General features: G+C 47.4%; 1 protein-coding gene across 13 annotated transcripts in view; it reads left to right on the plus strand.

Annotated features, from left to right (window-relative positions):
• SASH1 (SAM and SH3 domain containing 1) overlaps positions 1-15,465 on the plus strand; it is a 335,608-nt gene that overhangs the window by 237,063 nt on the left and 83,080 nt on the right. For 12 of the 13 annotated variants that reach the window (XM_045499954.1, XM_045499960.1, XM_045499956.1 and 9 more), the window contains one exon: positions 13,374-13,414. In XM_045499954.1, the coding sequence (XP_045355910.1) occupies positions 13,374-13,414 (41 nt within the window). Of the gene's footprint in view, positions 1-653; positions 6,781-13,373; positions 13,415-15,465 lie in introns of those variants that run through there. The other variant, XM_045499961.1, reaches the window with a different exon arrangement.

Below are 15,465 nucleotides of genomic sequence, written 5' to 3' on the forward strand. Positions count from 1 at the left end.
CCTGCAGAAGTGAACGGGACACTGGGCAGCGGTGGGGGTGGGGGTGGGGCTGGGGAGGGGAGGCGATCGGTAAGCAAATGGCAGTCCCCCGTCCCGCCAGGAACAGGGGAAGCCCCACACCTACGACCACTGTATCGTATAAAGTAAATGGTGTATCTCACAGTACAGGAGATGGGGGAGGCGGTGAGGAAGGCTGAATGACTGACGAAGATCGCCACCCCCACACAGCTCCGGTGAGGCAGAGGTAGACTTCTAGCCCGCATCCATTTATCTGCCTGCCAAGGTCAGGCCATCACACGGACCAAACGCTGGTGCATCAGGAAAGACCAGCGACGGGCCAGGCAGCAATGGGGTGTAACCGAATAAACATTGTCCAGATCTCTGCTGCGTGCGCAGATTTGCTAGGTGCCGGGAGGATGCATGGGGTGCCCGGGTCACTGTCCTCTTTTTGGCCCGAAGGAGCCATGACCGCATGATCCTGATGTGACGGGAGCGCAGTGCAGAGGAACAGCAGGGGAGGGCCGGCCAGGCCCCTGCATGGGCCGCAGACTCAGAAGTTCGGCATCAGACCGGGTTTTGCTGGAGGAGCCGACGTCACGGTGACATCATCGCAGGGTTTTGACTGCATGTGCTCGTTGGGGCTGGTTCCACAGCCCCGGCCAGGCTGTCTCCTTCTGTGTCCGGTGATGTGGCTGCAAGGCAGCCGCACTGGCATTCAGGGCCAAAAGGCTGCAGGCAGAGTGGGGGATAGACGGTGACCTGCCACCTGCCGAGATGGGCATGTCCTCTGTCACCAGCTCCAGGCAAGCCTCCAGTTTTGACTCACCGGGAACCTGGAGAGGAGCTGGCATCCTGGCTGCGGAGCCACAGGGCCTGAAGAGCCGACTGCCTCTGCTTTCTACCTGTCACGTGACTTACAGGACCCATGCTGATGTAGAACAGGGCAGGGAAGGGAATTCTGGGAGACGGACTCCAGCTGAGCCAGGTTGACAGGCCACAGATGCACCACAGGTACCCAAAGGAGCGAGCAGCACGGGGATGATGGCAGGGGTGGGGGGGGGGGGTGGTTCTTAGGCACAGGTGGAGGGCAACGGCATTCCAGGCAGACGCGAGGGCCTGCAAAGGTGTGTGGGTGCAGCACGTCGGGGGTGGGCTGGTGGTTCAGGGTCCAGGCAGCCCAAGGCCCAGCTTGTGGGAAGTCTTCAGAGCAGCCCAGAGGTTGCCCAGGGGTGGATTTTGTGCGCGAGAAGGGCCATTGTCAATGTGAGGAGATGAGGTCTAGATGCCCCCAGGAGGCAGGGAGACCAGTGGTCAAAGGGACACATCCTGAGGGTCCAACACTTGCCTGAACTTTTATTATGCTTCTAGTTTTTCAATTCTTTCCATCCCACTGGCAAATTCCTTCAGTCTTTAAGGAGTGTCTCCTGCATACTAGGGATGGGTACGTGGCCCCCAAGATGAACCCTGGCCCCCAGGCTTTTGTCTGTAAGCCTGGCTGCTTGATCCTACTGCGTTCTTGTACCCTGAATTCTCTTCTGAAAACTGCCCTTGTAATCTGCCTACTAGATTTTGGGGGCCTTGGAGTAGAAGGATATAAGGAGGGAATGGAGAAGGAAGGATGGGGAATGTGTCTCGTGGATTCAACTAGTGTCCCAGGCATATCCGTACCTCACAGTTAGCTGGAGAGACAGACGCTCAGGCCCCTCCAAGGCCTAACGAATGGACTTCTCCAGATGTGGTGGAGACGTGGAACTGTGGAGTCTTTAATACATTTTCCAGGCGGCTCTTCGGCAGCCAGCGTGGTCGAATCACTGCCGAAACCTACTTCTTACCCGTTAGGTTGACGCTCTCTGCTTCTGCTGCACGTCTCCATCACCAGGGGCAGGGGGGTGGCACTCAGCTGATGCTGGTAGAGGTCATTTGTCATCACGGTGACCCTTGGGACCGCTTCCTGGTGTCTCTGTCGGGTGCTGGCGCATCACTTCAGATAGAGCCTCGGGATCAGAAGGGGGAAGGATGTGAAGCAATCTGAGAGCAAAAGTGAGATGAGCCAGCGGAGTGAGCGCGTGGCTCGGTGGCTGCAAAGGCAGAGGACACGCGTGGGAATTGAAAACCGAGATCTGGATGGTGACGGAAGTTAACTAGGTTCACTGTGGTGATCATTTCGCAATATATACAAATACCGACTCGTTATGTTTTACTCCTGAAGCTAATTTGTCATATGTCAGTTATATCTCAGTTTTCAAAAAGAGAGCGAGAGAGAGCCAGAGATCTGAGAAGACAGGAAAGCCTGAGTTCTCAGCTTCATCGTGTTTATAACATAAAAATTTTCCATCAGCTGTGTCTGAAGGAATTAAAAGTAGGGCTGTGGCAGTGGTCACTGCGGAAGGGACCCAATCCTTTGTGCCGCCCGGCAGGAGAAGTAGGACAGGCACATGGCTCCCGCCGCCACGTCCTGGACGGTGACTGGCCACTGGGACCGGCGAGGCGAGGAAGGGCCCGCAGCTCCGCCAGCTTTGGCCTTCAGAGGCCGCTTCTCGACTCCGCTGCTCCCCTCAGAACAGCTGACACAAGAGAGGCTGACAGCCCCAGCCCCCGTGTCCCTCCCCGGCTCCTCTGTGCCCAGACAGCACAGCGGCCCGCAGGGCCGGCGTGGCTCGGGGCCGTGGTGAATGGGAGCCGCTGTTTGTTTCCACTGAGAAAGTTCTGACCCGCTTCCGGAGCCATCGCCATGGAAACAGACCTTGGAGATAATTGAATGGAGCCTCTTTTCCTCCGTCTCCCTTCTCCCTTTCCCCACGCCGAGGCTGAGGCTCTCAGGGACCGACTCTTTGCAGCCCGCCTTTCCCTGCAGGTTCCTGCGCATTTGACAAGAACAGCAAAGGCCCGGTTCCCGCCAGTGACCCCATGTGCACCCCATACCAGGCGGGGTGGCGGTCGTTTTCATAGTTGTTCTTGAGCGGAGGCCCGTGTACTACGCGTCCTGATGGCCGTGGCCTTCCACGGGGACGTGTCCATCCAGCCGGCCCCACATCTCAGCCACAGTTCCTTGCAGAAGAGGCTTTCTTGCACCACAGATTTATTACATGTATGCACTCAAGTTTAAAGGGGAAGTGATTTGGAAGTGATTTTGCTTCATTTACAGCATAAGTAGCCAGCATATGGTATTTTTCTCCTTTTATAAAAACTGGCTTTTGGGGGTGAAAACAATGGGCTAAAAGCCCTGTTTTATTTTGCTTTTGACAACAATTCAGTAATTCTTAAAATATAAAGACCTAAGTAAAATTTAAAATTCACATCGAGGCCATAAAGGAAAGGCATTGGTTTTTACTGGTTGCACCCAAAGCAGAAGAGGACGTTAAGGTTTCCTTTCGTTCAACACCTTCGTACGCCTACCGAGGAAGCGTCAAAAATCGGTGCTTGACCGGTGTCTGTGAACGCCAGTGGCCAGGTGACAAACTTAAATTGCACTTTCACTGCCAATAAGTAGAGAAAACGGACACCGTTTTGGCTTGAGGCTCACAGTTTCGTCCCTGGTACCGTGAATCCAGTGGTGATTCAGACAGGAGAGGCCCTTCCTTTCCTGAATCAGGTGTTTTAATGGGGTGAAAATCGGGTTGGGGCCAGAAGAGCTGCGTTTAAGCCCCAGCTCTGTGACCCGCAGTGGGATAAGTCACTTACGCGAGCTTGCCAGGCATCCACTTCTTTATCTGTATAATGGGGCTGTTTCAGGGTCTCCGTGAGCCGGACATACAGTGAGATCTATATGAACGTGCTCGGTAAACCCAGACCAATGCTTTGTAGAAGTTGGGCATTTTTAGTTCTTAACCACTGAATGCGTTAGGATTGTATTCAGTCGTATGTAACCGAACCTGACTGTGGAGTTCAGGCAAATGGGGGCGTATTTTTTCATAGAGCAAGGAGGCCAGAGGTGGGTACTTCAAGGCTGGTACAGCTGCTCAAGGAAGCATCTGGCCACTGACACGTAGCCTCCGAGGGGGTGTATGGGGAAGTGAGTGTCTTAACAGGGTATCCTGCCACCCAAACCAAATCTTGGTTCTCTTAAGAAAGGGGGATATTGAAATGGGAGACAGCTAGTCCTGCCAGCTATAGTCACTCATTCAGCTGGTCTTTTTTTCTGTTTTTAAAGTTTATTTTGAGAGGGAGTATGTATGCACGCATGCACATGCGAGCAGAGGAAGGGCAGAGAGGGAGAGAGAGAATCCCAAGGAGGCTCCATGCTGTCAGCATGGAGCCCAGTGCGGGGCTCGATCTCATGAACCGTGAGATGACGTCCTTGAGCCTAACTCAAGAATAGGACACCCGACCGACTGCTCCACCCGGGCACCCCAGCTATTTTCTTACAACCCGTCGATATAAAGCACCTCATGATGTTGTAAACTCCTGGAAGGTATGGACCATATTGCATACGTTTCCCTTATCAAGCTGCAGAGGGCTTCATTATCCACGCCAAACAGTAGATACCAAGCAAAGAAAATCATTGTTGGTTGTTTTTATATGAGAATGGTCAGTTACTGAACTCCCCGAACTTACGTAAACGTACTGAACTTGCATAAAAAAATAGTATCATACACCATGTGGTTGGTGTGTCATAGGAATATTCTGATTAGTTACTAAGTGTTCAGGACTTGGGAAGGCATTTGTAACTTCTCAAGGCTGGAATATATATGGTTACTTTCAGTAGTGTTACAACATCAAAGCTGCCATCCCTACAGCACGCTTGTATCAGCTTCTTGGATAGGCCGGGCCCATGAAGTGCCAAGCAAAGAATAACATGGCCCAGATGGAGAAGAGAAGACCCACTGGGAGGGTTTCGGAAATCTTGGAAGGTGACGGTATGCTTTCCCGTGTGTCCTTCTCCCTGCCCTGAGCCCACATCTGCGGGCTTGTGCAGCTCTACACTCTGCCCGTTGTATAGTCCTGGCCCAAGAAAGGTTGTAGCTGAGACACACACAGGTCGTGGCCCTCCACCATGGGGCGGGGGGATGACATTTGGCTCATTTTTAGGCATGGGACTTAAATTTCTGCGGGTGTCCTGCATCATTCACTTCTGGTACAAGTTACCACTCCACGGATGAAGGAACACAGATCTCTTTCAGTCTGCCTTTGTGATGGATTTTCAGACTCGAGAAGGATGGAGGCTGTTCATGGCCTGGAAAGCCTGTTGGCCACCGCTGAGGTGCCAGGGAACCAGCCCCTTACGTGTCAGAAAGCTGAAGTGCTCTCTGAGAAGGACCGAGAGAAACTTGACTCCACAGGGAGAGCTGGTTGGAGGAAAAGACCAGCAGTCCTAACCGCTAGCATCTTGTTAGTGACGCTTCACATGTACAAACGTGTTCTAAATACCATACAAGTTATAGTTCACCCAAATCTCCAGAAAACCTACGTGATAGGTAATATTGTATCCCTTTTGCATAGCAGGAAACTGGGATTCACTGAGGCAAAGTAATTTGTCGAGTTACTGGTTGGTAAATGGTAGGGCTGGGCTTTGAACACGGGAGGTTGGGCTCTAGAACCCCACATCATGAGCCATGGTGTTAGGTAGCTGTCTGGGCGGGGGTAGTGGGCTGTAGAAAATGTTCCCGTCTGCCCATCTCTACCTTGACATCATATTCAATCGCTGATGTGTGTATGTGCGTGCGTGAGTGCTGTTCTAAGAAAAACATGGGTTGCTTTTGTAAAGTGTAATCGAAAAGTAGAACAGGAGTCACTATGTCCATCCTAGCTATTTGGGGAAATTAATGTTAAAGAGAGAGAGATAGGCTTGATTTGCAGCAGAAAAGATCACGTGTGGATACCTACAACTCCCATGTACCTGATGTCATTAGCAGGGGATTGAAGCATAACAAAAATGATTGTTGCTATTGTTGTTAGATTGTTGTTGCGTACCTAGATTGACTATGCCTCTCTCTTATTTTTCTGAATAAGATCCCCTTTGGAAACGTCTCCTATATAATGACTAGGGTCACCTACAGTGATTCGGATGGCAATTGTCCACCAAAGATATCATTTAAAAAGGGGGGTAGGGCAGAAAAAAGTTGAAAATGTCAAAACTCATGGCTGGAAGTATCAAACCTTTTAAATGGCCTTTCAGAACTTTTCAAGCCCTCGATCGGTAGGGTAAGAGGTCCTCTTCAAATTGGAAATAAACGTCGGATGGTATTGACGTTTGGAGATCGTATATCCACACATCACTGCCATTTCTTTGGGAGAGTTGGTATCACCCGATGGGTGGGTCCAAACCATTTCCTGTGGTATATACATCCATACTGAACATCTCTTCAACGTCGTCAAAAAACTATTTCGTGTACCCTGTGCCGTATGCAAGAATCTAAATCGGTACAGATCTTACTGTTTAAGGAGGACAATAGGTGATCAGCAAATGGGAATATTATGATGCTGGACAATGTGGATGAAGACCCACTGACGTCATATTCAGTCATTGTGAGAAAAACAATGGATGTGAGAAAATGTGAATTGCTCGTACCGAGTGCAGTTGAGAAGAGGAATTGTTATGGCCATCCGGATTATTTGAGGGAAGTTAATGCTAAAAAAAAAATTAAAAGGAGGAACTGTGGCAATATAGAAACTAAGCCGAGCACAGGGCCTAGTGGCCATCGTTGGTGGAATGAGGGTGGCAGGGCTCTGGGCAGAGACCGAGAGCGTTCATCCTTTGGGGTCCGGTGATAGTTATAAGAGGTCACCCTGACTGGGGTCTTACCAGTTGCCAAGTTCATGTGATTCTAACAGCCCGTTAAGGTAGGTACTGATTTTATCATCACTACTTGACATGAGAGGGAAGGCATGGCTTAGATTTGTGACCGCACTGTCACGGGTGTGCCTGACTCTGAGCGTGTGAGTGCTGAGCATGGGCTGTGTCAGGTCGTTGCCTTGGATTTGGTCCTTCCGACACCTGCCTTGATCATTTACGAAGGTGACCTTGCAACAAAAGCCAGAAGGAGAGACTGGGAATAGGCTGAAATGAAAGAAAAGGCCTGTATGCATGGAGTGTTTTGACCAGGGTGACAAAGTGTCACCAGCGTTGTCATTGATACTAAATAATCTTGGAGCTCAAAAAATACACCAGATATGAGCAACAGAATTACTTTCAATCCTAGCCAGTAAGTTTGCAAGTTAAGTTCTATTATGTGCCAGCAGCTGTTGGCAGGGAAGGGCCAGATCTAGGGTGAAGGAAGAGAGACCCCTTCCTTGCTCCTTAAACCTGCCTGGTGCTGAGAGTGAGCAGCTCTAGCACGGTGGACCCCTGTGTCCCTCCTGCCCTGGCCCTGGTCCCATGGGGTCCCATGGCTGACCCTTGAATTTTTATAGCAGACAGTAGATAGCATAAACAGAAATTTGTTTTATACGTATTTTTATGAAATAGGGGATATATGCTCCTATGATGAAAAATATCTTCAATATCCAAAGAATAATAATAAATACCAAATTTAAGGAATTACCTATTTTCTACAAAATGATTTGTTACGAAATAAGCAAAATGTGAATATAAGTAGTTAGTCATATTTAAGGAAGGCATATCAACTGAGAAGAAATAATCAGCATATAAGAAACCCATGAACACGTAAGAAAAAATCAACTACTCTAAAGCTCCTCAACCCTTTCAGCTTCTTTTCCCCTCCCACTCCCACGCACAATTCCATAGCACAGATGTCTCCGTCCCTTTTCTGTGTCTTGAGGAAAATGCTACTGGCATTGGGGACCGCTTTGGCAGGCCTGGGATGATGCAGGAAGGGACCCAGACACAGCAAAAGCCCTGATTCAAAATTCAGCAGGAAAGAAACTAATGAAGAAGTGAATTTCCGGAGACTCAAGATAAAGGAAACTTAAAAATCTCTTAAGTATAGGTTTTCCAGTAACGTATAACACATGTTCCATTCTTAGAAATTAGGTTATTGCTTCTCCTCTCTCTCTCTCTCTCATAATGAAGTTTTCTGGACAGCCCATCAAAACAAAAACATGAGGTCTATTTTGGGAACTCTTTTTTATGTTTGGGCATTTGTTACACTTTGCTTGCGTGCCGGAGTCGGTACGTTGCAAAGAGACGGAGTTGCCTTTGCCTAGAGGTACCTGAGACTATTTATGTAAATGGACATAAGAAGAAAAATGAGCCTGAGCCAAAGTACGTGGCCTCTTTCCTGTCAACTCGCAGACAGAATCTGCATAACCCGATCCTGCTCTTGAAATACTTGGTTCTAAGAAACTCATAGGCCACGTTCACATTTGGTGTTGAAAACGTGCTCTGTCTTCCCCGGTTCTTCTGAGCCTATCATTTTAGTAACTCACCCAGCAACAGGGTTAGGACGCATGTAACGTAATACGAATTTCTGTTGTGTAAACGAGAAACGATAGGGTGATGTGCGTGGGGCGCTGGACTCTGCAGTCAGAGATGTGGCTTCTAAACCCACTTAGGCCCCTGCCTGGCTCTGTGCCCTTATCCCGATTATTGCTCCGTAGTCTCTGGATCAGCGATCGGGTTGGCGATAAGAGTGTTTTCTTTAAGAGGTAGAATTCCACACAAATGTAAAGAATCTCCTTTGGACCTTTGTCTGTTGCTCCTTGTCTGTGGCCACCTGGAGGGCTCTACTGTAAAGCCACAGACTCCAGAGAAAAGAAAACAGAGCAACCTAGAATTTACCCTGTCTGGCATCTGAGGCAGCAATATAGCTTGCGTAAAACCGATTTTAATGTTACTTCAGCCGGGAAGGGTGAAAGCGTGTTCCCGGTTTTCCTTCTCCGCACGGACTCCTTCTCCTAAGTCCCGCTGCCTGCTTCACCTTCTTTCCCTGAGCTCGAGGACTGGGTTGCCCTTGAGCCCAGGCCTCCTGCCACTTCTCTTCATTGTGTTCAGCTGGTCTTCTGGCTTTAAATGTGCAAGTGATTTCCAAATCCTGATCTCCAGTCCTCAGCAATGCCCGTGAACTCTAGACGCACATACCCAACTGTGTCTTTAGTATCTCCACGGGGATGTTGAAGAAACACCTCAAACTTCCTATGTGAGAGGAGGGAGACCTCTTGCTTTCTTCCTCTGTTCTCTCCCTACCCAGCCTTCCCCACGGGGGTGGGGCACATGTCATGCCAGCTCATCATTTAGGGTCTCTGTTCACCTCTCCCCTCTTGAGAGAAGACTTCTCTGTCCATCCCATCGAACATTCTCCCCCCTTCTTGATCTACACCGCCCACCTCGCTTCCCGCCCATCCTGAGCCCTAAGAGAACAGAGATCTTAACCTGTCTTATTTACTGCTACATTCTCAATGCCTCAGAGGATGCCAGCCTCATAATGGGAGTTGGATGAATGTGTATTGAAGGAAAGAAAGGATGAATGAGTGAGTGGGTGAAAAGAAAGGAATGACGCATCTTAACAAAGAATTTGCTAAAGATTGAGGTAGGATGAAAGGAATTGGTTAAGTTCAGGGATGCTGTCCCTTATTTTCTTTTTATTATCTCATTAATAAGTCGTTTATTGAATTTTCTTAAGTGAACGTGAGTTCAGAGAGGGCTAAAGTAGCTTAGGGATCGTGAGGAAAAATATTTACACTGGGGTCTAATAGTTATTGACGTAAAGGTACTTCTAAGATCGAGTTCAAAGACTAAATGCGAAACTCGAATTATTCAATGCTTAAGTAGATGTTCAGAGCGCAGAGGGATGCTAATTATTGCGTCTTCATCATCGAAACCCAGAAACCCACGCTGAGGTTCCCATCCCTTTTACCCTGTTGACAGTGAAAGTGATGGATAGAAAAGGGCTGACGAACCTGCTTCCAGCCTGTGGGTCCCAGGCCTGTGGCGTCTGGCCGCAAGAAGGAGGTGCGCTGAGGAGGCCTCTTTGGAACTGACTTCTGAGCATTAATTTCTTCCACCAGGAGATCAGTAAATGACCCTTTCCACCTGCTGCCATCCAAATTTGGAATTTGGTTGCATCATGGGTTTTTGCTCCTGCTGGATAGATTTTATAATCCGTCTCAGGGAGAAAGATGGCATTTCGCCTCACCTGCTCTGCCAAGCCTCTCTTTGCAGGGACAATTCACTACGTCCAAATTAAACTTCATACGATGTCGTTTTCCCCCTTTGCACATTGATGAGTTGGGGAGCCTCACACTTATGAAACACTGGCTTGCTGTTCTTTGGCCAGTGTCTAGATTGTGAACTCGCGGAACGTTAAAAATAAAAATTCCCGTTGGTCACCGCAAGATGAATAGAGGAGCTGCAGTGCCATCTGCTGGCCATGTGGGGAAATGCATGCAATCACTAGTGGAAACACGTTAACGAAGAGATGGAGATTGCAAACCTGAGGATAAATTTTAAATATGTGTCATAATTTGAAGAGAGTAGATAAAAATAAAAAATTACAAGCTAGAATTTTATAGAGGAAAGCACATTTATATCTTGTGATAGCTGTGTGGTAGTGAGAACTTCTCTTTTTAGGCAGTGTGGGTTCTTGAGTATTTTTATAGTAGAAGACATTCTTATTTTGCAGGAAGAATGAAAAAATGGGTTGGAAAATAGAAGTTAGCCTTTGCGTTTTTTTAAATAATAGGACAGAGTCCATTTTACATACATTTTATCCAGAGACGAAGAGCCCACCATCTGGGAGAAAGACAACTGGGTTGCCAGTGACTGGGGATAACTCTGTTGGCCTCTCACCAGCTGGTGGAACCTCAGGCCACTTCTGGGGGCTGAGTGATGAACCGTCTAACTCTTGATTTCTGCTCTGGTCATGATCTCATGGTTCGTGGGATCAAGCCCCACACTGGGCTCTGCGCTGACAGTGCTGAACCTGCTTGGGACTCTCTCTCTCCCTCTCTCTCTGTCCACCTCCCCCCCCCCCACTTTCACACACTCTTTCTCCCAAAATAAATAAATAAACTTAAAAAAAACCCTTTAATTCAATAAAATTCCTCACAACTCAGTAAGGGTGTATTATTGTAAATCAGCAAAGGACTAAAGAAAAGCAATGTTTCTTGAGGCCATTTTCCCCATGAAAAGATTTCTTCTAGAAAAAAGCAAAAGTTCACATATTTATAGTTTATTACATAGTTAAGCAGTTGATCAAGAGCTGGGGATATTTGATATCTTTGATCCTTAGCAATTAGGTCAAGACTCTCCTAGTCCTTAGAGTGAGTGAGTTTAAAAATAAATGTGGCGCTCTCTTTGCTGTATACAGCAGACAAAAGTCGTAGATGGCTGTGCTGGAAGGCCATGACCAGTTGAGGTAAGGTGGACTGATGCATATTACCATGACTTTGAGCTCAAAATGCGAGAGTAAAAAAAAAAAAAAAAACCCACAAAACTTAAGAACCCAAACTTTAGCTCACATAGTATTTAGAAAGGTTTTCAGCCTTAATCCCCAGCCAACTGGCCAACTGTCTATAGTTTGTTCTTCAGCTGCCATTGTGCCTTGCCTGTAATTCTGTGGCTCTGAGAGCTTTGATTGTACTGCTTCTGTTCCTTCTTCTTTTCTTCCGCCTTCTGCACCCCTGCCCTCCCTTCCCCTTCCTCCTGCTGTTCCTTCTCCTTTGCAAGTACTTCTCATTTGTTCACATTTTGTCGCCCTCCCTACATCGAGAGTCCCATTTCTTCGTTATCATCCATATACCTTACTCGTAATAGCATTCAGTACCTTTTTGCTGAGTGAATTAAAAACTGAAATGGCTTTTGAAATATCTTCAGTCATTTTCATTTTTGTGTGGGTGGGAGGGCAGAGAGTAAGATCCTTGGGGCTAAATCCTGGCGCAACTCGATGATGAGGTAGATTTTCCTTATTTTCTGTGTTCACAGCATCTCAGTAAGGGGAAATCATGACTTCAGACCGAGCTGTGGTCCTCAGCAAATGAGAGGATGCCTCCCCTACTTCTGTTCTTAGCACCCCCCGCCCTCCCCTCATCGATAGGAGAGGTTTGTTAGATTCGTGTGCTAGTCGGAAACAGTTCTCTTCTCTCATTGAGGGTTTGAAGGTATTGGTGGGGCCTGAGCCTCTGTGCTCACCTGGCAGCCAGCGGTCAGCTAGTATCCATGCACCTGCTCTAAAGAGAGATGGCCCATCACAGGTGACCCTGCGTGACAGAAAGGCCCTTCCTGCTCTCTCTGGTCACCTTCATTTCGAGAGGTCGTTTCACCTGTAAGGCAGGTAGCAGATCGCCATTTGCCTGTTCTGCTTCTCTTCCTCTGACCTCTTCAGGGTAACACGGTTCTAGACTCCTGACCTTGGTCTTCCCATGCATTCTCACATCCAGGAGAGTTTTGTTAGATGCCCCCGCCTTCCTCCCTGGCAGAGGAACTTGTATTGGGAAGATTCAGGTATAAACCCCTGAGTAGCTGTGCTTCTGTGCGGAGGCAGGTTCCTTCTTCCTGGGTTTCCCTGTCAGCAAGTGGACACTGAACTCACCCTCTAGGCTTCGGACCCACTTAATGAAAGACTGCGCTCCACCTCTACTCTGACCTTTTTGAGAGAACCCATTTTACCTTTCTTTGATTTCTTCCCTTCTTGCTTTAAGTTGGTGTCTGTCCATGTGTTTGCAAGAGAAACGCTTAATTGATTGGTTTGGGGCCGTGTTCATGTTTCAAGGTATTTGGCTTTTGTCTGTATCCGCGGTCACAAACGGGCAGCCAGGGTAGGGTGGGTGGGGTGTGGGCCAAATTTGGTGCCCAGACATGTATTGATTAACTTGGACACATTTTTACAAACATTGAATTATTTGCCATCACTGGAAAATGTGGAGCTCTCTCCGCCGCCCCCCCCCCTTTTAAAAAAACAAAAAGCAGATTTCCTGGCTTCTCTTCGAACATAGAAAGATCTAGCAAGGCGGAGAGCGTGCTTGCGAATTGTCAAAAACCAACTGCAGAAACTACACACTGTTCCCCCCCCCCCCCCTTGTGTTTGGAGCATCTGATCTCCTACATTCCTCCTACAGCTGACCACGTTACTCACCTGCTGGCTTAAGGGGCTGGCATATGGTGTTGGGTCTTGATTTTTATTATTATTTGCTTTGTCTTCCCCACTTACACAAGAGACTTCTCGATGGCGATAACCTAACGTGTAGTTCATAGTTCACACAAGTGGATTATCCAGTGATCATCTAGTAAAATCCATTCCCTTCATTCAATAGAGGTCTTACCCTGGAGTAAATCTTCACTACGTGTTGACCAATGGGTCATGAGTGTGTTTCTAGAAAAGCAGCAGCTGGCTAGATAAGGGCAGTGATAAACACCCTATCAGAATTCCCCTGGCTCTGCTGGTGGTATTGATGCTGGGTCAGACGAATTGGGAGGGTTTTCAGTTCTCACACCAACGCAAGGCTCCCTGGTAATCAGACTTTTTTTTTTCTTTTTCTAGGAGCACTCTTCCTAAGTCAAACTCAGAAGACGGCTCTGTAGGTCAGTACTCCTTTTCTTGGTTTAATGACTTAAAAGAATTTTAATACTTTATAAAACATACAAATGGTGAAAAAACAAAAACCACAAAGAATCTTTCCACCCAGAAAGAGACACTGTTAAGATTTTGATACATCCCTTTCCTTTCTTTTTTTTGCCCTGTATTTGTGTGGGCTTTCTTTTAAACATAATTGGGATCATACTCTACATATTATAATTTTTTTGTATTGAATAGGTCCTGAGCATTTTCCCACATTGATTGAATATTCTTTGCAGTAAAAAAAAATTTAAATCTGTATAATATTCCATCATATTGGATGAGCCATAATTCAATCAACCATCGCTTCTTTGCTAGACGTTTAAGTTGCTTCTAATTTTTGCTCTCAGAGAATTGACACTATCCTAAAAATCCTTGAACCTATCCCTGATCATGTCCTTAGGATGAATTCTCTGATTTGGAACTTCTGAATCAAATATTATGCACAATTAAGGTGTTACATGTCTTATATTTCCTTGATTATAAAATCCAGTCTTGATTTAGTAACACCTTTTCCGTTTGGGTCACAGTGGTAAGGTAAGGTCGATTGTGATCAGGAGCAGAAGTGCTCAGATCAGGTTTCGACTTGGAGTTGAATCATGACCCTTCCAACTCAGTGGTTATGGCCTTGGGCAAGTCTCTTGCCTCCTGAAGTCTTGGTTTTCTCATCTACTAAATGGAAAACAATAATACATCATGTTCCTTGTGCATATCAAATGAAATAAACCATTAGCTAGCAAAGTGCCTGGGTATGGTAAGTGCTCAATAAATGTTAGCTATTATTTATTTTTTAATTTGTACCTCCATTTTGGAAGCATTAAAATAGAGGAAGATTGGGGGGGGGAGTATACCTTCCAGTAAAAGAAATACATTATAATCCCTAATTGCCCTAGAGAAAGGTTGCCTTAGTGATAATTCTACCTCTGCTTTAACCCTGCGTGGCTGATATTTGCTGCAGTGTTTAGCCAGAGACAGCAGGTGCCATCAAGGTCACTTTCAAGATTGTGAGTACATAGGAAGTCTTGGCCTAGCTGGCATGGGTTTTATCCCGTAGCTCCAGGGTGTATTGGAACTTAAATGAGGGCATCTTGTTGTGACACATGATGCCTTTTCTAGCCCGGGAACCCTGTGGACACGGGTTTCCATACGTCTGTTTTGTGCCATATCGCCTGGCACCACCAGTCTAGACTGTGGAGACCCAACAGCGCATGACTCCGCTGAGTCCTGTTTCCAGTGGCCGCAGAGCAACCAGACACCAAATGGTGACAGTGACAAAGCCTCTGCTTTGAGCGTGCCACGTCTACGTGAGAGCTGCTCCTTTGTTTCATTTTTAAATAAAGACCCACTCTGTTCTTTTTATGTGCTCGCTTCCTTTCCTTTTGCCTTTTCAAAGGTATTCTGCATCAGTGACGATCAGAATCCTACCAAACACTGCAGATGTCTGGCCATGGCAGTGACATTGTTGTTAAGACAAGTGAGACTATTCCCATAACCGTCGGGGGCTGGGGAGGGGAGGAAGGAGGGGTCCCATTTGGGAGAGGTCACAGCAGGATCGCAGTCTGCTTTTCTTGTCATGGAACCCTGGGTAGCTGCAGACGGTAGGTCACCAAGTAGCCCGAATGCCAGAGGGGTGGGAGTCTCCTCTCCCATCCCGCCCACACCGCGGCTGCACCCACGAGCACTCCACACCCTAGGGAAGGCATGCAGGTCAACCCCACAGGCCCATGGGACCAGCTCTGTTGACTAATGCCCACGGGACATGCCAGCCATTCTGTTCTCTTCATTAAATCTGGAATAACAGAACGAAGTCAAGATGGGGATCCACACCAGGGATAACGGCAAAACAAAGTTAACTTCTTAAAGCATCCTATTTGTGGTCGGGTCGAAATAATTGTGGCTGAGACCAGAGGGGGAGAATCTACCACAAGCCAAGACAAGGCAGAGTTAGACATCCTAGTTAGACAACATCAAAGCGAATATAAGAATGTGTGTTTGGCCTGCCTTTTTGATGTTTCTT

This window comes from Leopardus geoffroyi, chromosome B2, assembly GCF_018350155.1.
Source record: "Leopardus geoffroyi isolate Oge1 chromosome B2, O.geoffroyi_Oge1_pat1.0, whole genome shotgun sequence".
Lineage (NCBI taxonomy): Eukaryota > Metazoa > Chordata > Mammalia > Carnivora > Felidae > Leopardus > Leopardus geoffroyi.